The sequence below is a fragment of the Patagioenas fasciata genome, chromosome 2 (assembly GCF_037038585.1).
Source record: "Patagioenas fasciata isolate bPatFas1 chromosome 2, bPatFas1.hap1, whole genome shotgun sequence".
NCBI classification, from domain to species: Eukaryota; Metazoa; Chordata; class Aves; order Columbiformes; family Columbidae; genus Patagioenas; species Patagioenas fasciata.
Window position 1 is genome coordinate 121960540 of NC_092521.1, and position 23894 is coordinate 121984433.

Consider the following 23894-nt stretch of genomic DNA (forward strand, 5'->3'; position numbering starts at 1 on the left):
CCTTCTCGGCTTTTCTTCGCAATCTTGGAGACAAAAGACTTAGCAAACCCTTGAAACTGCCTTACCTATTTGCCACCAGAATCAAAGGCTTTAAATGAAAACCTTGAACATCACGAGGCTCACCAAATTTCCGCACATACTTGTAACATGATTTTTACCTATCCTCTATAGCATTAATAGGAACCTGGTCACTTAGTAACTTTCCTACAGCTTCGAAGTGACGGGACAACTCTCTGCCCTGAAGGTCTACACTGAATTCCCTCACCTCTTCCAATAGCTGGCACTTATTAACATCTGTGTTTCTGCCTTGGAAATGGTTTCATAGAGGTTTTCGATCTGGGTTTTCTCAGAGTTTTTTAAAAAATAACTAAAAAAAAAAGACCACACGGGCTAGGAACTGCCTTGTGCAATGACCTTCCAAACACACAAGGGACAATCACAGGGGCAATGTCCACGGGGTGGGGAATATAGAAAAGTAACATCAGCAACCAGGGCTGCTCCTCCTCCTGCTTCAGGAAGAAGTTTTCAGAACACAAACTGAAACAATTTGTTCCAGCCTAGCCCAGAATTTTGTTTTCATTATCACTGGAAGCTTCTGGGCTTTATTTTTGTTGTTGTTGTTGTTTTGTTTGTCTGTTGTTTTGGTTTATTATTTTTTTTAATTTATTATGCTTAGTGCACAAAATATCCTTTGACCCTGATGTTCATAATTATTCTGATGTTTATGTCATCCAGATATGAAGTGTAATAGCATAATACCAAATATTAATAGCTATGGGCAAAAGAGACTTCTTTCTTACATACGGTATTTGTCACACCCATCTACAGTCTACAAGCAATGACTGAAAAGTCTGTTCCTCACTTTCTTGTCAAACAGTTATCACTCTTCCTTTTCCCACCCCTGGGACACACAAACACATGGCCAACCCGGCAGGATGGAGAAACCCATGGGGGACACTAACAGCCAGCACTTCTGCACCAAATGCTTGGGCACAGCTCTATGACCATTTTTAGTCGCGAGGATTAAGTTTAAGCATAACCTTAAGGACATGACTAGCTTCAAAACAAATGCACACCCTGAGCTGAAACCAAGGAACAGACATTTTGAAGGACATTTTGAAATAAACGACTAAATATTTCCTACAAAGGGCCAAAACAAAGCATCATGTCCCCCAGCCCTTGAAAGATCTGACTTCTGCTGCCTGGGTTTTTTGCCTCCCCTAACCCCTTTCCAGACTTCACGACCATGTAAACATTCATTTGATCTCCCTGCAAGAAAGAAAGAGGTCAGGCAATGGCAGGTGAGACGAGGCTCCTGACAGCACATAGGAGAGACTGACCTTGCTCTCAGCTGCAAGGAAAAGGCATGCAGGTATGGGCAAAATAAAGCAATGTTGCCTCTGGTGTTCACAAAGCCAGTCTCATGAAACTCCACAGATAATCATTTTGGACAAAGAAATAAGAGCACAATGCTGTGATGTCAACAGCAGCCAGATGCTAGAGAGGTGCTGTCAAATCATAGGGGAAAAAAAAAACAAAATCAGCAGAAAGTATATCCAGTGATCTCAAAGACTAAATATTACTGAATTGCTAACATCCCCTAAACTATAGCCACACACATGCAGCACAATACACTACTTAATATCACCTTTATTGCACAGCTTTTATAGATATGAGCGAGTCTCTTGGTTACTCACACTGATCTGTCATTGTCTACGATTCCCACTGCATGCCTTTTGTTAGGATTACCAGTAACTATACATGTTTCTGGTAAATGAGGAATTTCCACGCCTCAATTATGCTGCACAGGGATGACACACAGGATATCTAAACCAACAAGCGGAAGCATTGCCGAGCTGGATCTAGTCTCTGTCTACACAACAAAGAAACTGTTGGGCTGGAAGATGTCAGAAGTGAAGCTTTCAGTCGTCAGCTGGTTCACAGGCTGATGTAGACATCTGATGTCACCCTAAATTGTTTTCCTCTAAGCAATTACAGTTCTGCAGCCTCCCTTGGCTATTTCTTCTATTGTTCCAGCCTCATCTGCATCTTCCCTACCACAACTGGATTTCACTGCTGCTCATCCGTAAGACTGCTCCTTTGTGACAGTTGTCTCATCTCAGCATCCCTGTTATCACTCAGTAACACTCCTCTCTGCAAAAATGCACCTTGGCTAGCTTTTTCTCAACAGCATGATTTTTCCAAACCTTTCATCAATTTTATTGCTCAGAGCTCTCCAATTTGTGTTAGAAACAAACTGTATAGTCTAAAACAAGTCATATTACTCCTCAGGGTATAGCCCAAGTTTGTCTACTGTGGTTGCACCTGACACTAATCCCCAAGTACTTTTTAATATGTATAGATAAATGTCAAAAGGACATTTTTCCTGTACAAGAAGGGAGTGCAATGTGGAAGACGGAGGGACAGAGAGCATGCATATGTATGTACAAGGCGAGGACTTGGCAGGACTGCAATTTTTATGGCTATGCACAGTGCCTTGCTAAACACATCAGGAGTGAGAACAGAGTCCAACTAGTTTTGGCTAAAGAGCTGCATTTTATTGCAGCAATTTATCCATAAGGATCTACAAACTGTTTCATGGCTTCACTGGATGGATTAAAACAATCAAACCACTCCAGACAGATCAAGAAATGAAAGCCCATGAGAGTTCTCAACAAAAAAAAATTTCCCAGATTTATCCCCCCAAAAAGCACAAAAACTGTTTCTTTGCTACTTCTGGTTAAAATGTGAGCTTGCTCTACTAAAGCCATTTTTAATAAAAACCAGTTGGATGGGGCTGACTCAGACACCACTCACAAGCTGACGGTAGCTGGAGGAGACGGGCTGCTGCAGGAGACGAGTAGTGGCAACGCTCGCTCCGGATATGAAGAACCTGGATCCAAACCCCTGTTCTGCCTGAGGGGGATCTGAAACCACACAACCAAAACACCTCTCCAGAGAACAGGCTCATCCACTGCAATGCTTGGTGCCACCGCCTCAGGACAGGGATAGCACTGCAGTGCTGTTTGCCTCTACAGTTTGGTAGGTTCTCCTGGAGAGCTCATCATCTCAGATTCTGAGCTCTTGCAGAGATGTTGGCTCACAGGCATGCTCATCGCCTGCTGAGGTTGTTCCACCACCCATAACCTACTGCAAAGGTCACACCAAGACGGTGGGAAGCAAGAAGTATGACTCAATAATGCAGTGATCCCACCACAAGATGAATGATTTCACTTTCAAGCCATGTGAACTCCTGTTGCTGATCTAATGGATGGCCTCAGCACAGGAGACAGCAGCATTGGTAGGACACATCCAGAGTAATCCATCCAAAACACCCTTTGTTTAGTGAGAGGACCTCAAGGCTGTCTCCTGTGTGATGAGGACTGCAGGCTCCAGCTCCCACATCCCAAGCAAATGCCGTAATGGCTCAACTGAAAGAGACAGAATCATTTTGCTTGAAAGAGACCCTCAAGATCATCAAGCCCAACCATCAACCTAATTCTGACACCAAACCATGTCCCTAAGAACCTCATCTACGCATCTTTTAAACACCTCCAGGGATGGTGACTTCACCACTTCCCTGGGCAGCCTGTTCCAATGCCTGACAACCATTTCTGTAAAGCAATTTTTCCTAATATCCAATCTAAATCTCCCTGGCACAACTCGAGGCCATTTTGTCTTGTCCTATCACTTGCTACTTGGGAGAAGAGACCAACACCTTCCATGCTACAACCTCCTCTCAGATAGATGCAGCAATGCAACACCTGATAATCCATTTCCCCATCAACTCCAACACAAATTGTTGCACAGTTGACTCAAATTTGCCAACAACAGCTCAAAGAATATTTCACAGAGTGGATGTCTCCCTGCTTTGCTGACTCTATCACCTGGTACCTTATTGAATATTTCATTGTCAATTTGAGTCCAACAACTCTCCAGTTAACCCAATTGCCCAAGCATTATCCATTCCTCCAGTTGCACCTTCAGTGCCCATCCAGCTAATTGCCTTCACATTCTTCAAGCGCTTAGCAACATTAGTCAGGGACCCATACACTGTTCACACTCTTCTCTCCTACTAAATGGTGCTTTGAGCACAATCACAAATTACAGCCAACCCTGCTTGCTGCAAGCTGTTGAAATCCTGTTGGACTTTATAAAGCAAACAGGTTTTCTGTTTACATTTAAAATGTAAACTATGTACTCATTGCTCAGTGATCTCCTTATGTTTGGACCTATCTTCCAATACCATGCTTGCTTGGCATATGAGGTCCATATTTTGTGAAAGGATTGCTTTCAGGTAATCACCCAGAAAATTAAAGCTTAAAATCTGCAAAGGCTATAAACACTTTCATATAGACGCTGCCAGTGACTATTATGCCAGGGTAAAAACCCACATCTCAAGACAGGGCACCTGGAGGAGAATCTCCATTCCTCAGCCACCACCGGACAGTCCTTTAATCTTCACTGACGGTTTAAACTGATATCCAGGATGGGGATGTGAAGCAGGAGAGGTGTCATACATTTCGTTCTCCTCCTCATCAGGGAGGAAGGGTGGACAATTCTGGGGTAGTGATGTTACAAGCCATCCTAGGACAGTTCACCACAGAACATCTGTCAGTACTCCAGGTCAACAAGGTTGCTCACTCAAAACTTGTTAATTCATTAAGTTAATTTGTAATGCCTCAAAGGAATAAAGTATCTTCAGAATAACAGTAACTTTTAAAAAATGCCCTAATTATAATTTTAATTACTTTTACCACTTTCTCTGGAACCTTTTTAGAGGATAATTAAGACACTCACAAAATTATGTGTGTAAGAGACATTTTTAAAAGAAGTTTTTTTCACCAAAAGTGTGGCAAAAAGACATTTCAGGACTAGGCAAGTTTAGCAGTAATTACAGAAGGGAGAATGTTGACTCTGGGCTGCCTTTTACATTTTATTATTAATACTTTACAGGGATGAAGTTTTGTTGCTTCTGTAGAAGAGAGACGTAGAGCTCAGTGAATGGCGTCTGCAAGCTGACCGTCAACTCACATACAACATTCAAAATGTAAGGTATGTGGGTCTGTGCAGCCTGACCAGAAGACGTCATGCTGGCATGAGGAACACTAACGCCGCACAAGTTGCTGCAGAAGCCTCCCTTGCTTGCACAGTTTATCCCTACCTTGATGTAAGCCAGTGAGAAGACAGCATCTTGGAGCATGTCTGAGCAGTTCTTCGGTCTTGGCTCTGGTTAATGAAGGTAGAAAAGCGCATTTCACAATCCGCAGTCCCTCCCATGCCAGATACCCTGACAACAGCTCTGCCTCTGACTTCTGAGGAACTTCAGATCATTCCTTTTCACTCCTTGCAGTTTGTTGTCTCTCAGCTCCACCCACGGACCCAGAAGAGCCAGGGCCAACTCCCAAATGCCAGCGTGATTGTAAAATAAGCATTTGCTCTGACAGCAAGTAACTGCACTCACTTTGTTCCCGAAGAAATCAAAAGGCACAGCTCAAAGCAGGCTGTCCCATAGCACCCTTGAGGATGGTCATTAAAAGGTGTCCAATGGAACAGGCACAGGTAAGACTTTTGCCCTTCACCATATGAGACAGGTAAAAAATAAACTACAATAATCTGTTTTCTCACAGTACAGGCAGCCTGGGCTCTCAGAAGCACATGAGACCTTACTAACATACATGAAATACATATCTACCAGATGTTATGACTCGATTCTTCAGCTGGTTCCCCCCGAAGGTCTTTCAGGAGGTCCCATCAATACTATCTATATGGGGTAGGTTCAGCTACAGGCAGAGAACCACCTCTGTCACCAGCTAATACAGAAACAGAAAACGTTGCTCTGACATAACAGCCCACAGTCAACAGTTTACTAAGCACAGCACAACGCACATCCTCTCCTTCATGCCCTGGTGGCACAAGCAAATGTTGAGAAAGATGAATCTGTATGGTCACACCTCCATCAGATTAGAGAAGTCTTAAGTTGAGGGATGATGCCCAGGCTCTGTCAGCTGAATCCTATGCTAAGAGAGCACCAAAAGTCACCAGGTGCTCTGGAGGAATTGCATAATGGTTGGACTCCAACAAATCAATGAAGCAGGTGGTTTACCTGCACCAGAGCTGAGGTTTGACAGGGGTACCCAAACAGCCTCAGTAAGATGGCTCACGTCCCAGAAACTGCTGGAAGTGCTCTGTTAAGATAACATCTTTAGTCTTTAATACTAGGCAGACAAAGGTTTATAAATTATAAAAATTACTAAAGCTCTATAAATGTAAAAAATATTTTAACAGAAACTTAAGAAAAGCAAGTGGAGAGGGCACAGGGTTATGCAAAAAGAGTCAGTTTACATCAAAACTGGCGACCAAGACTCTTTTTTCACCATATCCTCCAGCTTAACACACTTTGCTGCAGCAAGACGTTCTTGTGTGGAGACCAAGACCAGAAAGCATCCAAACAAAAACCTCAAAGAAGCACCCAGAAGACAGTGGGAGGTCCTTGCTGCAGACATAATAAGAAAAATCGCCAGTCAGTTCAGATGAACAGCCCACTCATGACAGCGGTGAGCAACACCCAGCTTCCCACCCCACTGCCACAGTGACAACCCAGCTCCACCAGGTCACAAGGCAAAGGGGTAGATCTCCATGCACGTTCACTGCTCTCAGGTTGTGTTTGTCTATCACTGCTCAGGACCTGAAGAAGGCCATGTTTAGCCATCAGCAATTACTAAAAGCAAATGGAAAATCAAATCAATAAGGAGAGACTGGCAAAGAAGGATGAGTTACTCCCCTATTATCTACAGTAATTTACAAACACAACATATCCCTGTCACACATAGCTGTTCCACTCAACACAGGTAACACCAAAAGCATCTTGACTTTGTCCTCAGCAAAGGACGGCTCATCATGCTGTTTCTAATATGAAATATTTCTGGAATGAACAAAGTGCAAGGATGTTTAGCCTCTATCTAAGCCTGATGTGGGTTCCAAAGCTTTTTTGTATAACACCCATACATGTGGAAATATGACATTAGCTGGGTGATAAGGGCTACACCAATAAACCGAGCCCCAGCAATATTTATTTGTGAAAATATTGCTACTACATATTTCAAGGAGTCAAAGCTTAATTATTTCAGTAGCTTTCCTCTTGCTTTCTTTACTAGTCCAATATTATTTATAGATAAGATTAATTACTTTAAGTAATTAACAAGCCTGAACACAACTGACCGAAAGGATGCCTGATATCAGGTGGGAAAGGTTCTTCCCTATTTCATAAAGCAAGCCCTGATTTCTGTCTAGAAACTCCCATTATGGGGTATCAAGATAATGCACTCAAGTCAGAACAAAAATGAGAGGAGCATAATCTTCTAGCTGAAGAACAGTTTCCTCCATGTCACAGGTCCATGGTAGTACCCTGGACATAAGCTTCAGCAGCCTCCAACCCTCCCATCCCTTGTTTCTCTCCAGACAAGTCCTTTGAGCCCCTGCCTTGAGCCAATGCCAAAAAAATAATTATCTTCAGCCTGCTCTCCCTTAATTATTTTTTGGCTGATAAGCCACTACAACTCATTAAATGACAACCCCAGGCACAAAAGGATCACCAGGCGCCGAAAGAGTCAGGAGCTGGCCCACCACATCTCTCCCGCCTCACTTCTTAACCAAATGGCTGCTATTTGTTCACGTTTTCAATTTTGTGTAGGAGCAACCCCATCATCAAGAGCACGGCTGTCAGAGAAACTTCATTCACAGATGATTCCAGAGACCACAACCCTATCTGAGGATCTCTGGTGGGGGCACTCAAATTAGTGGTCATTTGTGCTGCTATGGACAACAAGTTCAATTCAATCCTCAAATATTAATCCTCAAATATTTTCATGTTCCCACCACCTCACATTCCCACTTGGACTGCTACATTACTTCTGCATCCTTTAAGACTTAAAAAAGACAAACAAATGAAAACCACACATAGACAATGCCCACCTGCTAAAAACAAACAACTCAAACCCCCAAAAAATGGAACTGAGGAAAAAAAAAATTAAGTGTATTTACTGATGGAAAATTAAATGTAGTAGCTCTAGAGCTGAGTCACATGATAAATAAGTCATTCACTACACACAAGTTATTTTCTAGAGAGTAAAAAGTAAGCACTCCAGTCTGATAATGGCATCAGACAAGCAACAACAACAACAAACAAGCAAACAAAGGTACAGCTGACTACTCATGCATGTCAGTTGTGATCTTAAAAGGAGAGGTCTCGATCGAGTGAGCAGACAGCAATTCAGAATGGAAATAATCCAGCTCCCACTGACTTTGGGAGATGCACAAAGACTGTTTACTTATATTCTGTCAGAACAGCAAGAAGACCCTGCTAGCACCTCATTAAAAAAAAAATATATATATATTGAAAGAAGCAGCTTTGCACATTAAGACTGATGCATGACTCAAAACAGTCAGTTGCCAAGAAAAAGTTCACTGGAGGACAGAGCAAGAAACAGCACAGCATTATCTGCAAATTCACTTATTGTAACAATGACATTTTAAAGATAAACCCCAAAATACATATGCAGATTTTATTACATAAGGATACTCTAAATCTGAAATATTTGTTTATGTTTCATAGACGTCATAAAAGTCTGATTAACTTCACTATTAGTGTTCCAAAAAAACACATACTTAGTTGAAAAACACATTTTCAAAGGTCAGATACGCGATGCTTCATTCACACTCCCATGTCTACGCACAGCCATCACACTAAATACTTATTTCTGCAGTTTTCCACCTACAAGTTAACCGATGTTTCATTTGATAATGTATGTTATGCATAAAGTTGCATCTAAAGAAGAACTACAACCTTCTCTGAAGGCAATGTGACCCACCATGCTCCACCTGCGTGTTCTCACAGGACAATAAGGACAACACTATAATACTGCGTCTGCCAGGAAAGGGTAGAAAGAGGAGGTGAGAGAAGAAAGGACTTCATCAAGGAAGCCAAGAGACAGCTTTAGAAATAGGCACACCAAGATCTGCAGCCCTCCCACCAGAGCACCACCAGTCCCTGAGAAGAAGCGCATGTCCCTCATGATCACCTCGCCAGTGGTTCTGCACACCCAGCCTCAACCTGGCCTCACCAAAAGTGAGACTGCTGCAATTTGCAGCCAAAATGTGGCAACAGCAAAGCCAGTACCAACCTCAGCACAGCGCAAGGGGAACTCCTTAAGAATCACAACCTACGTAGGAGTGTGGTAGAAAAATCTTAGCCTGAACTATCCTGTGTTTTCAGTAGAAACCTTTACTCAAGAAATATTCCAGCTACAGTTTTGGTTGTGCAATAACAACAGCAACTCCCACTGGGATGAAGGACGCACCAGACATACAAGATCTGCCAACAAACCTGGGAAGGCACCATCCCCCTCTCAAGCCCCAGTCACAGCACTGCAGCCACCAGTCTGCCAATCCATGCTGCTAATGCAGCTGAAGCTGAGCCACCTCTTTTAGGGGGCTGGGGGCCCTTGAAGAGAAGGAAAGCACTGGCTTAGTGAGTCTGATGGGATGACAGAGCACCTGGCACACAGGAGTGGTGGTGCTTGTGCAGGAGAGGGACAAGTGGGCAGAAACATGCTGTGGGAAAGGAAGGGGCTGAAGGGGGTAAGAAGGAGGACCTCCATCAATGGCAGCAAATCACTGGGTCTACCAGTGGTGTTTTGTGCCACTTCACTATTTCTAACTTTGCTTTACAGAGCAACTTCATAGTTTGCCCAAGGCCAAGGTCACTGGCAGGGGAGAACTCTCCTGGTTCCTCTAGATGAAGCTAAGGAAGATCCAGACCACACAGACATCTTGTTCGTAGGGAAGGTTTGCACAACAAGGATAGGCTAGATATTTTTCATCAGACTTATCATTTTCCTTCCATTTCCTGTACCTTCCCACCTGATTTGGTTTTGCCACCTTCCTGACAAGAACTATTACAGTAACACACAAAGCAGACTTGCTTGGCTCTCCAGGGACACAGCCTGCACCCACTGCCACCACGCGGCTGGTGTCCTGCTCACTACTACACCCAAACATACTAATAGTGTGGTCTCAACCTTCAATAAAGCAGGTATAAAGTGTTTTGTTTTGTTTTTTAAATACCAACATGGATGCATAATTTGTTTGGATGTTTCACGCACAAGAGATGGGAAGAAGCTGGAGCAGATGACAGTAAGCAAAAAACCAAAGACATTAGCTCAAAAAAGCACTGCACTGTGCCTCAAAAGCAAGTCTGTGAGGTTTAATGGGAGGCATCAAGAAGATTGAGGGGAAAGAAAATAAAGGAACAAAGGATTTTGATATTTTGAAAACACAGTTTGACCAGAGGGTGAGGAATGTGAGAATGTATGGTTAACAGGCTGCTGCATCTGCCAGTGAAGGTCCAGACCTATGTATGAAAAAAGATAAAATTGAGGATTTTTTCCTTTGCTACTACAACACCACAAGATCTTTGAAAAGTCTAGCTCCTCTCTTTCTAGCACTAACTCATCTAAGGTTTTAAAAGTTTGTTTTCTTTGAAAACAACGCATGGTTAACCAGAGTATAATATTCTTCCTTTTTCCTTTGAAGAGGTTTAGAGGCAAATAGCTGCCGTTCACCTGACTCAGAGGCAATACATTAAATGCAAATGTTTTAGTTAAAAGACTATATAGCTTGAAACTTAAACCGCAGTATTGTCCATTTCACAGCCAAGGTTTGAACTGTATTGTTCGTAACAGCAAACACGAGCCACACTTCAGCATAACCAACGCAGTTAAAGGTAATAGAAACATTAAAAAGGCAGGAATTTCACATCCGATTCTTTCATAGTCACTGCAAATAACTCAGCAGTTATTTTGTATAAAAGGAGTTATACTTCAGGAGTCTTTAACAAGACCAGTAGCTATAAAATGACTGTTAAAATTTGCGGATGGACATTTTTTGCAATCAAGCAGCTTTGGAAACTAAGGAAAACCCTCCACACTGTCTCTGTGTTCATAAACAGAATTCTTTTGTGGTCGCAGACAGGATTTAAGAAAATTATTCATGGGTTACATACACAGGATTGCATCAAGCATCCAGGAATTTCAAGAGACTCAGAGCTGGCTGTGAGCAGCTGTCTGCCGCTAAACTTCCCAACATGCGTGGGCATACATGTACAAACCATTCTGTTTCCCTGCACACGCAGTTCATCCATTGCTCTACATAAATACCATTCCCTTGCCTAAAGGCTTGTGTGACAGACACAGAGCACAATCCTGTGAGCCCCTTAGAGGTAATCCAGCTGCCCCTCTGGCATCCAGGGAAAAGGACTTTGTGAAGTTACTCACATAATCAATACTCTAGTAAGCGAGCACGTAAAGATCAAATCAATTATCTTGTTAGCATTTATTCCATAGAGAAAGAAAAAGGAATGCTCAAAGCAGAGGTGCTGAAAGCAGATGTCCCTGTCTCAACGTTATTTATCAGTGATGCCCGAGCACCTCGGCACGGCAGAACGCCTTTGCCGGGCGCCACCCGCACCCCTGGGACGGGGAGTCGGGCAGAGCCGCGGTGAATCTTCCCTCCGGAAAGGAAACCTGTCACCGCACACGCAAACCCCACGCCTCCCATAAAGCACCGACGGCTACCACTGCCAAAAAGCACCGTATGGACATTACAGATGCGATTCGACCCTATTCCCCCCTCTCTTTTAGTAACTAATAGTTATTAAACGAGCACACAGAGATTAAACAGAGTCGCCGCTCTCTCGCCTATGGTGCGGCCAAGCGAAGCAAGGGAGGGTTCAGCCTCCCACCGGGCGGGTCCCCCCCTGCCCGAGTAGTCCCACTGGGCGAGCCGAGGATGAAGGGCCACCGCCCCGTCCCCAGCCCCGTCCCTACCTTCCCGCTGGAGGATCTGCCCCGAGGCGGCCAGGAGCAGGGCCAGGAGCGCGGCCAGCGCCCGGCCCGCCGTCATCTCCCCGCATGGGCCCGGCGCCGAGGCGGGCGCGGGTCCCCTCCGGCGCCGCCGTCGCTTCCTGCTCCACCTCGCACCTGGCGGGGCGGGGCAGGTGAAGGCCCTCCTCTTCCTCCCAGGCGGTGGCGGGGGTGAAATGGGCTGGGATGGAATGAAATGGGATGGGCTCGACTGGGGGCGGCCCCGGGCACTGCCACCGCCCCGGCGCGGCGGGATGCGGGCGGCTAGGCGGGGACGTGCGAGGTGCGGGTCGCAGTCCGTGAGAGGGGTCGTGCTGCTGCTGCCGCTGCCGTGCTACTTAGAATCATATTACAGAATCATTTTGGTTGGAAAAGACCCTCAAGATCATCGAGTCCAACCATTAACCTGTCACTAAACCGTGTCACTAAGAACTTCATCTACGTCTTTTAAACACCTCCAGGGATGGTGACTCCACCACTGCCCTGGGCAGCCTGTTCCAATGCTTAACAGCCCCTTCTAGGAAGATTTTTTTCCTTCTGCTGTTATATACATTTCTGACATTATGAACTGCTAAGAGAGTTTTGAACTTTTTACGCCAAGAGTGGTGAAACACTGGCCCAGTTTGCCCAGAGAAGTGGTAGATGCCCCATTCCTGGAGACATTCAAGGCCAGGCTGCACGGGGCTCTGAGCAACCTGATCTAGTTGAAGATGTCCCTGCTCATTGCAGGGAGGGTGGACTAGATGACATTTGAAGGTTCCTTCCAACCCCAACTACTTTATGATGTTTGGAAGTGCCACATTTCACCCAGAATTAGGTTCTTCCCTGTGAACAGTGGTTTGTATCATGCTTATTAAATGTTTGGTGTCTTTACAATAAAAAAATCTGAGCAGAAACCATTGTGACATAGTCAGCAGTGGATGTTTGCCCAGCCTACTAGCATGGGACAGCTCATCTCCTAGGAATTCTAGGCGATTGCTTTGGATCATTTGTTACTTTGGCAATATCATTGCAAAAAAACCCAGTATATTTCTACTAGCCCACAACAGCGCTTGGCTATTACAGAAACATACACAGAATACTCATGTTCAAAGAACGAGAAAAGTCCAAACCACGTCAGAAGTTCAAGACCTGATACAGATTTGAGACCAAGCTTTTGGGAAGACTGGAGACCCTCTGCCCTTGTTGATTTCAGCTGACAATGACACACTCAGGTCTCCTGGGAGATCTTCACACTTTTTAAATAAATAAATCTATTGTTCAGTGGTCTTCCGCATAGTATGGCTTTTTACTCATCCTAATGAAGAATATGCAATTAAAAGAAAATGTATATGGCAAAAAAATTTAAGTCTTTAGGAATGGAAATTAATAAGTAATTTTAAATTAATTGTTAATAAGAAAGTAATTAAGTGGTTATCTGTAGAGGAATGAATGGATAGGCATTTTGCAGCCTTATGAGAAGGAACAGACTGGTGTCTTAGACTCAAATCAGTTCTGATGCCACTTCATTAACACAAGGAAATAAGAAAGGGCTAAGGGTTTTATTTTATCCTATTGGAGAAACAGGAAGACTTTCGGCTAACTCATAGCTTTCACTTTGTGTTAGTTGTGTCTTATCAAGTTTCACATCTTCATAAATTTCAATACTGAAGGTAATTCTTATGTCAGCTTCATATTACCTTGCAGTTCCTTTTTTCTCTTTTCCAGATCAAAACGTGTGTAGACTTGCCAAAATAGATGTGGCTTTATGTCCATTATAGTTCTTAACACTATTCTGTTGTTTGTCATTCTGATGTAGGAACACAGAACTAAAAATCACCTGCTGTCTGGTTGTTCTTATGTTCTCTTCAGTCACCAGCGTTTCCAAATGAGCACATTGTCATCTAATTCCCTTCATAAACTCTAAACATCAGCTAGCCAGTCTAACACCACCTCTGTGAGACAGTTGAGTTCAGTTTCCTCTGATTTGGAGATGATGGACCAACAGACAGACAGCCCTTATGAGTTCCCCAGTGTGACAGGACAGTAAATGCTTCTCCATAGATTTGAGAGGGCTGTGTAGTGACAGACTGGCTAGTTATGAGAGTCACTTCCTAGTGGTTTTGGACATCTGCTGTTGCATAAACAGTGTAGATAGCTGGAATAAGATGCTTAAAATATTTGGCATGGGAAAGCATACAGAAATGACCACTACAAGTCAGAAAACATTGACTGTCTGTACACTGAACTCTACAAAACAACTCTACAAAACAACTCTACGAAACTCTGTACACTGAACTCTACAAAACAAAACAACCAACACAAAATGAAGGCATTTTCCGCTGTCTTCATGAAGGTTTGCACAGCTAATGCATGTCCTTACAGCTGTAGCAACCCTGTAGTATTAGCTACAGTTAAGAAGTCAACCTCCATCAAGACTTTTTGTCTAGACAAGACAGGATGTGATAGAGGAGTCCTGGGGGCTGGCAGAGTTAAAGCTAAAGATTTGTTTCATATGTCCACCCCAAAAACCCCTGACCCTCAGAGTACACTGCAAATAGAGGTGTACCACTCTCCATGATGATGCTCCGGCATCCAGGAGGTAAGAAAGCATGCTCTGAAGTTGAGTGCAGGTACCCACTAAAATCAAACTTCTTCCACCTGCAGAGAGTGACGATCAGAGGTGAAAAAACGTCATTCTAGTGACAAAAGTTGATCTGCTGAGCATAAAAGTAACTTAACACATTTGCTATGACTTTAATTCCTTCAATTTTGTCTTTATAATCAAGTAATAAGGAAAACAAGAGGAAGAGTAAGGAACCTCATCCTTTCACACATTTTTCCAAAATTTCCTTTGAAATAGCTATGGACTTGCACTTCAGTGTATTTTCTTGAGAAGGTGAATACTCTTGTGATAACTGTCAATTTGATAATGTGTTTATTTTGGCTGATGAACAATTCCCAAAATCAGTCTTTTTCTTTAAACCAGAGAATTTTTTTTAGTTGTCTTTTTTTTTTTTTTTTCCCCCCTCTGTGCTCAAGACATTTCTGATTTTCCTCTGTTTTTAGTTGTGCTTGTATAGTGACACTGATGGGAAGGATTCTGATTTGGTTCTAATGTGAGTTAATGTGAAAGTGTCTGTACACAGACCTACCATCCTGCAGGCAGCTCTCACCTTTATCTCGTTCTGGAGGTGAGTGAAAGCAGCACGTATCATTTTACATTCCTCCTTCCCGCTCCACAGTAATTTGTTCAGAATAGAACAAGGGTCAGTGGGGTCAGATTTGGGGGCCAGCTTTACTGGATCAGTTTAATGTGGTATGAAAGTCTATGGATTGAAGCTCCCAGGGACTGAGAAATAATTGCATCTGCAGTCAAAGTGTGCCCACACACAATGAAAGTTTCATCAAAACTGGCTAATTTGGCTTTTACCTCTCATTAGCTTAATGCACAGTGCCCTGGTCCAGCTGGAAATGGTGTAGAAAATCAGAGGTTTTAATCCTCAATGTAATTTGTTGGTTTTATGGTATTTTTCTTCAGCAAGTCTTGAAGTGCTTTGGAGTAGCTGTTTCACATGGGCCATGTATCATCATTTCAGGGGTGAGTTTTAGTGACCAGCTGACCACAGCGATGTCGATACACTTTTGAGGAAGAGCTGAGATTAATCATCTTGGAAATGTGAATTTAGCAAGAGAAACCAGGGAAAAATGGATAAAATGAGAGAAAAAAAATAAAAGCAGGCATGTGCTGGTTAGTCAAAACTATTCCTCTCCTTTTTCTATGGGAATCGTAACCTTTGCCTGGAAATGCCCTGTAGACTAACACAGAGCAAGTTACAAGAAAACACTGAAAAGCTATAATTTGGATCACATGAATTCTAAACCATACTATTTTTGAGGAACAAATCTCCCACTTCAGCTCCTTTATCCCCACATTCAGTTGCTAAATGAACACCTCAAAGACTGACCCAGTGCTGTTCCTACACATAGTTGTTAATGAGAGATTCTGCTCCCTACTTTTTTTCACCTAGAATGAAATCATTGAAGTAACAACCCCACGCGGCACATGGGCATAGACCCCCAAAGTCAGCCTGGGGAAAATTCTGCTGAGAAAGTACTCAATAGCCTCAGATGGAGACACAGGTAAAAGTGATCTTTGTCTTAATGAGACAAAATTCACTTGAGTAATTTTTACGTTGGTGGTTTCTACTGTTCTCTGACTCTCAACAGCAAAACAAGTGCAGCAAATCCTGGAACGATGCGGTGTGTATTTAGTGCAGATGTCCATGACGCAGGTGATAGAAGAGGCAATGCAGCCTCCAAGAGAGTAATCAAGATGCAGTTCATCATACTTGAAAGACAGCTGCTGTATGAGATACGATTTGCTTTCACTGTGTAAACCCAAGCAGCTTTCAGCCAGCTATGTGACACTCATCCAGCTGCCCAAAGGGTACCAGAGTACTCAGTGATGGTAGGAAATAGGGCACTCACTGGGTATTCTCGCTGACTTTACAAGTATTTTATCTCTCTGTTATTAAAAAGATCAGACTGAGCAGCTGCGTTATGGCTATATACTGTGGTGATGCCTAGAGACCATACCTACCAGGGACAGCTTAGGCACCAAGCCAACACTGAGAGCGAGCTGTGTGCCACAGAGCTTGCGAATATATAAGCAAAAGCTGGCAGAAGCCCATAATGGAGAAGAAGATGTGTTAGATGGAGCAGAACCCAGGGCTGTTGGTGTCTGTATGCAGTGGACTGGGGTGAGTGCAGCTTTGGTTTACTGGGATCTGACGTACCGGGATAATTGCTATGCACTAGCTCTCCAGTTCTGCTGCAGTTGAGAACAGCAACGATACACAGCATCTGCTTCCCCATGCTGGAAGCTCAGCTCAGTATGGTAGGAGAATGGTGAGAAATACAGTATTTCTTGCAAGAGCACAGGAAATACTGCATTTTTCAACCCTAGCAAATTCCGGGCATATTTTTTTTCATTATCTCAAGCCTATTACTGGAATATACTGAATGTGCTATCTCCTGACTGAGTTACGCATGGGAAAATGTAATAGCACATATTTTTAAAGCTGGTTTTACTTACCAAGCTTTATGAAAGTGATCTATTTCCCTTGTACTGTAGTTGCATCATCCTAGCAGACTAATTAAGGCAGAACAGGTTAATATTAAGGAAAATCCAAAGAACTTAGAATCGTAGAATCATTTTGGTTGGAAGAGACCCTCAAGATCATCAAGTCCAACCATTAACCTAATTCTGGTACTAAATCATGTCCCTAAGAACCTCATCTATGCATCTTTTAAACACCTCCAGTGATGGTGACTCAACCACTTCCCTGGGCAGCCTGTTTCAGTGCTTCACAATTCTTTCTGTGAAGTTTCTCCTAATATCCAATCTGAACCTCCCCTGGCACGACTTGAGGCCATTTCCTCTTGCCCTATCACTTGCTACTTGGGAGAAGAGACCAACACCCTCCATGCTACAACCTCCTTTCAGGTAGTTGTAGGCAGTGATGAGGTCTTCCCTCAGACTCCTTTTCTCCAGGCTAAACAGCCCCAGCTCCCTCAGCTGCTCCTCATCAGACTTGTGCTCCAGCCCCTTCACCAGCTTCACTGACCTTCTCTGAACTCTCTCCAGTACCTCAGTGTCTTTCCTGTAGTGAGGGGCCCAAAACTGAACATGAGGTTTGAGATGAGGGCTCACCAGCACCGAGTACAGTGGCACAATCACTTCTCTAGTCCTGCTGACCACACTATTCTTCATACAAACCAGGATGCTCTTGGCCTTTTTGGCCACCTGGGCACACTGCTGGCTCATGTTCAGCTGGCAGTCAATGAACACCCCCTGGTTCTTTTCTCCCAGGCTGCTTTCCAGCCACTCTTCCCCAAGCCTGTAGCACGGCCTGGGGTGGTTGTGACCCAAATGCAGGACCCGGCACTTGACCTTGTTAAACCTCAGGTCAATGATCCAGCCAGTCCAGATCCCTCTGTATGGCCTTCCTACCCTCCAGCAGGTCAAGACTTCCACCCAGCTTGGTGTCATCTGCAAACTTACTGAGGGTGTACTTGGTCCCCTTGTCTAGATAATTGATAAAGAGATTAAACAGAACTGGCTCCAATGCTGAGCCCTGGGGAACACCACTTGTGACCAGCTGCTGACTGGATTTGGGTCCAGTCACCGCAACTCTTTGGGCCTGGCCATCCAGCTAGTTCTTTATCCAGCCAAGAGTACAGCCATTCAGGCCATGAGCTGCCAGCTTCTCCAGGAGAATGCTGAGGGAAACAGCATCAAAGCTTTACTGAAGTCTAGGTAGGCAACATCCACAGCCTTTCTTTATCCAATAAGTGTGTCAACTTGTCATAGAAGGAGATCAGGATAGTCAAGCAGGACCTGCCTGCAGGCCCCTAGTGATGGCACTCAGGATGGCCATAATCTGCACCAATGTGCAAAAAGTAAGTGTGAGGAGTGGTTTTGGAAAGTTGTCTCTGTTCAACTGGTTCAGCTGGGTTTCCACTGGATGGCAAATCCCCACATCCCTCACACTAGCCAGGCTCACAGATCAAGCCCTCAGTCTGAAGCAGGACATGCTGCTGAGCTAAATGATTGAAAATCCTTTTCAGGTGAGCAATAACTGTTCATTTTCCTGCAGATTTTTTTTTCTTGTTGTGCTCATTTCTAGAAATGCTTGAGCTCTTTCCCTTGGAAAAAAAACATACTTAAACAAAAGAGCCTGAGAGCAAGAGTACTGATCAGAGACAAGGTCCATCTGGCCCAATACTCAGTCTCCAAAGTTGCCAACCATGCATGTGTACAGGAGAGCACATGAGCAGTGCCAGTCTACTTCTGCCAGGGTCCTGGGGCTGCTCACAGGCCTCAGTGGCTGGGACCGGCCTCCCCTGGGACCCTCACCCCCACCATCTCTCGCCAAGGGCCCAGGGGATGTGTCTCGGCTCAGCCTGGGGCCTGCAGTCCTGCCTGAGCCATGTTGTAGGTGTGTGTGCCTGTCTCTGCCCCATCTCCTGGATGGGCCTGGGCCCTGCCCTGCAGAGAGCGGCTCTCCTGGAGCGGTTCTCCTCAGAGCTCGTCATGCACAACTTGTCACACAACAATGCTGTGCGGTAGTACACTGTTCTATGCTGTACACTCATGAGTCCAATAAAGATGTTACTATTTGACTGAAATGCCAGAGACAATTTAGATCCAAAACCTATTTCATGGACACATATCACAAATTAAAAAAGTGGAAGCAGGATTTTTTTTTATTATTATTTTTTATTTTTAAAAAAAATTTTTTTCTTTTTAAAATTTTATTATCATTGTGGTGTGTGCTGTGTTGTGTGTTGTCTGGTGAGTGGCATGTTATGGGTTGTATCGTGCATTGTGTGGTATGTGTTGCATGGTGCGTGTTTGTGCTGTGTGGAATGTTTTCTGTTTTGTTGTGTATGTTGTGCATGTTGTGTATGTTGTGGTGGGTGAGGTATGATGTGGTGTGTGTTGTGTTGTGTGCTGTGGTGTGGATTTGTCTTGTGGCATGTTGTGTAGTGTGGTGTGTGGTATGGCGCGTGTGGTGTGGTATGTGATGCAGTGTGTGATGTGTGGTGTGTGTTATGTGGTGTGTTGTGGTGTAGGCTTTTTGTGTGTGTTGAGTTGTGATGTGGCATGTGGTGTGGTTTCTTGTGTGTGTGTGCTGTGTTGAATGTTGTGGTGAGTGTTCTGGTGTGTGGTGTGCTGCATTATGTTGTATGGTGTGGAGTTGTGCGTTGTATGTTGTGTTATGTGGTGTGTTGTATTTTAGTGTGTGTGGTGCGTGTTGAATGGTGTTGTGTAGTGTGCTGTGGTGTGTGCTGTGTGGTTATGTTTTGTGTTGCATTGTATGGTGTCTTGCATCTTGTGTGTTGTGTCCCATCTTGCATTGTGTGTTGTGTTATTTCATTTTTCCAAGTCTGTTTCAGAGCCAAAGCCCACAAGCTTTAACACAATGTCCATGTGTAGCAAGAAGCAGGCTGATGAATTCTTCAGTGTATCTGAAGTGGAGTGTTGTGTTGTATGTGTTGTGTGTTGTGTTGTCTGTCCTGTCCTGTCCTGTCCTGTCCTGTCCTGTGTGGTGTGTTGAGTTGTGTACTGTGAGGTGTGTTGTGGTGTGTTGTGTGGTGTGTGTGTGTCGTGTTGTGTGGTGTGTGATGTGTTTGGAGTTGTGTGGTGCTGTGTGGTGTAATGTGTGAGCTGCGGTGTGTGGTTGGGTTTGTGTTGTGTGCTGTGTGGTGTGGTATGGTTTGTCTTGTGTGTGGTGGGGTATGTGGTGTATTATGTTGTGCCATTTGTTGTGTGCTGTGCTGTGTTGTGTGCTGTGTGGTGTCTCATGTGCAGTTGTGTTTCGGTTGTGTGTTGAATGGTGTGCTTCCTGGTGTTGTTGAGTCTGGTGTGGTGTGGTGTGTGGCATGATGTGGTGCTTGGTGTCGTGTGCTATGTTGTGTATTGTGTGGTGGTGTGTGGTGTATTGTATGTTTGCTATGGTGTGCTGTGTTGTGGTGTGTGAGGGGCTGTGTGATGCATTGTGTTGTGTACTGTGTTGTGTGCTGTGATGTGTGGTGGGGTGTTTTGTGTTGTGCTATATTTGGTATTGTGTGGTGTTATGTGAATTGTGTTGTGTTCCTTTATGTGTTTTCTGTGGTGTGGTGTGTGGTGTTTTATGTGCACTGGTGTATAGTGTGGTGTGTTGTGTGGCGTACGTTCTGTGTTGTGTGGTGTGTTCTGTTATGTTCTATGCTGTGTGTAGTGTGTTTTGTGTGATGTATGTTTGGTGTTCTGTTGTGTGAGAAGAAGGAGAAGAAGAAGAAGAAGAAGAGGAAGAAGAGGAAGAAGAGGAAGAAGCAGCAGCACTATCCTGCCTGCCCAGTGCTTGTGTTGCACACAGGGAGAGCAGACAAATGGCAGCTGCAGATAGTGCAATGAGCCTGGATCCCTTCCAAGCATGAGTTGTTCTGTACAAGCAAGAACCCCTGGGGAAATGGAGCCCAGGGAAGAGCAGAGCTGGTTCCTGCTGCAAACTTGCCCTGGGCAAGAGAGCCCGAGAGAGCCAGGGCACGAGTGGTGCCTTGGAGGGCAAGAGCAGTGGGCATGAACTGAGCCAAAGGGCCCAGAGGAGTTCTGACAAGAGGTCATGCTCAATGCTGCAGAGGAAGGCAAAAAAACCCCGGGGACCAGGGCCAATCTGCCCCGGGGGAAAATTCCTTCCTGACCCCAACAGTGGCGATCGGCTGTTCCCTGAGCATGTGAGCAAGACCTGACTCCTTGGCCCACAGGCTGGTCATGCCTCCAGGAGAATGATAGAATGATAGAATAGTTTGGGTTGAAAGGGACCATCTTAGTCTAACCCTGCTGCAATGAGCATGGACATCCTCAACTAGGTCAGGTTGCTCAGGGCCCTGTCCATCTTGGCCTTGAATGTCTCCAGTGCTGGGGCATCTGCCACCTCTCTGGGCAACCTGTTCAAGTCTTTCTCCACCCTCATTGTAAGAAATTTCTTCCTCATGTCTTGCCTGAACTCTTCTCTCTTCTCTCTTCTCTTCTCTTCTCTTCTCTTCTCTTCTCTTCTCTTCTCTTCTCTTCTCTTCTCTTCTCTTCTCTTCTCTTCTCTTCTCTTCTCTTCTCTTCTCTCCTCTTCTCTCCTCTTCTCTCCTCTTCTCTCCTCTTCTCTCCTCTTCTCTCCTCTTCTCTCCTCTTCTCTCCTCTTCTCTCCTCTTCTCTCCTCTTCTCTTCTCTTCTCCTCTTCTCTTCTCCTCCTCCTTCTCCTCCTCCTTCTCCTCCTCCTTCTCCTCCTCCTTCTCCTCCTCCTCCTCCTTCTCCTCCTCCTCCTCCTTCTCCTCCTCCTCCTCCTCCTTCTCCTTCTCCTTCTCCTTCTCCTTCTCCTTCTCCTTCTCCTTCTCCTTCTCCTCCTTCTCCTCTCCTCTTTCTTCACCTCTTCCCTCTCCCTCTCCCTCTCCCTCTCCCTCTCCCTCTCCCTCTTCTCTCTCCTGTTCCTTTCCCCACCTTTCACTAGCAGTACATGCTGAGGAAATCCCTGACAAACACTCACAACCTTGCCCATCTTAGGCATTCGCTCCATCACCTTGTGGGAAGGAGGCATGTACCTTCTGGTGGCGGTGAGAGCACTGGGCCCCCTTGAAATCACTCTGCATTCCACTTCCTACAGCTGCTGACCCTAGCTCCCCAGTCCATGAGGATGGTGAGCTCTGCAGTGCTCCTCAAGAAGGCATTCCCTTGATTTTGCTACTGCTATCCAGCTGAAAAGGATGTTCATCCATCAGATGAACTTGGAAGGTGGCCCTGCTGGGAGATGGCCTTGCAGCGGAGAAACTCCAGCTGCCTCATCCAGGTCTTCCTCCTTCAGCCCCTGTCAAGGGATTCCACCGGCTCCTCAAGGACTTCCTCTCCAGTGTCTTCAGGCTGCCTCATGGCCAGCTCTGGCAGCAGACACGGGAGGCTGCTCCCTTTTATACTGCCCCGGGGCATTGTGACCTCAGCATTGCTGGGTGGTCACACCGTGACACGGAGGTGACATGGACCCCCAGTGTCCCACCCTTTCTGCTGCCCATCCACCCAGCACTCCTTGGTGGAAGGACTTTGGGGTGTTGCTGGCCCCAGGCTGCCTCCAGGCCAGCTCTGGCAGCAGACACGGGACACTGCTCCCTTTTATATGGTCCCAGAGCATTGTGACCTCAGCATTGCCCGATGGTCGCATTGTGACATGGAGGTGACATGGGCCACCAGTGTCCCACCCCGCCCACTGCCACTCCACCCAGCACTCTTTGGAGGAAGCCTTTGGGGTGCTCCTGGCCCCAAGGCTGTACCTGTGCCGAGGAGGCCGGGGAGCTGTCCCTGCCCTCGATGGCCATGCACTGAGAATGGCTGAAACCACCTGGGAATGGTGGTGGCATGAAATTATGGAGGAGGATGTTCAGCTACAAAGGAACTTCTTTTCTTTTCCTTTTAAATTACTAAAAGAAATGGTGAAAACCAATCCTCTAGCACATGCTCGTAATGAATCCATCTGCAAAGCTGCAATGGGTGGAGGAAGCTGCCAGCTTACGTATATTCCATTAAAGAATCTCAACGTTCTGGTATCAGCTCCATGTGAAGCTATAGGCCCTCTCACATCTTCAGCCATGGTTCTGATGGATCATCAGGCAGAGTGAGGCTAGAGAAAAATTCCCTTGCCTGGGCTGGTCCTGTCCAGAGGGCTGCTAGGAGAAAGTCAGTCTTGTGTGCTTCACAAGTAGAACCTCTGTCTTCAGACAACATAGGCCTGTGAAAGACTTAAAAGCACCTTATCAAACACCCTTGAAATTCTTGTTCTGCTGCAGGCAAAGATCAAATGAGTGTGTTACACTGTGTATGCATGAATCTCTGATACACAGGCAAAACCACCAGGCTCGTAGATCTTCCTGGAAGGACTGAGCTCTGCAGTGATGGTGTTTTCACTTGTGTGCCTCAGCTCTTGAGTTCCTCAACATTCTATTTCTCTGTTATTACCAGTTTACCAGTCTTGCTCATCAGATCCTGAATATGTATTCTCCATTAACCTGGAGCCATCTCAGGGCCTTATGAGAGTGCTCAAATGGCCCTGGCATGACTGACCTTGGGGGCAAGGATCCTTCCTGTGCCTGACAGGACACCAGTGTGTGCTTCAAAACACTGGGCCTCCTCGCAACCACTCTGCAACCCGGTTCTTACGGTTGCTGCTCCTTGATCCACAGGGGATGAGAATGGTGAGCTCAGTAGTGCTCCTCAAGAAGTCATTCCATTGATCTTGCCACTGCTATCCAGCTGGAAACAATTTCTGTCTAGCAAATGAGCTTGGAAGCTGGCCCTGCTGGGAGCTGGCCTTGCAGCAGAGAACCTCCAGCAGCCTCATCCAGTTCTTCCTCCTTCAGCCCCCACCAAGTGATTCCAACGGCTCCTCAAGTACTTCCTCTCAAATG

General features: G+C 45.2%; 1 protein-coding gene across 2 annotated transcripts in view; it reads right to left on the reverse strand.

Moving 5' to 3' along the window:
* CDCP1 (CUB domain containing protein 1) overlaps positions 1–12246 on the reverse strand; it is a 29478-nt gene extending 17232 nt beyond the window's left edge. Inside the window, exons 1-2 of one of the 2 annotated variants that reach the window (XM_065832957.2) lie at positions 11886–12231; positions 5165–5229 (exon numbers count right to left, since the gene is read on the reverse strand). In XM_065832957.2, the coding sequence (XP_065689029.1) occupies positions 5165–5229; positions 11886–11971 (151 nt within the window). In that variant the 5' untranslated portion in view covers positions 11972–12231. Of the gene's footprint in view, positions 1–5164; positions 5230–11885 lie in introns of both variants that reach the window. The other variant, XM_065832956.2, reaches the window with a different exon arrangement.
* Between the last annotated feature and the right edge of the window lie 11648 nt (positions 12247–23894).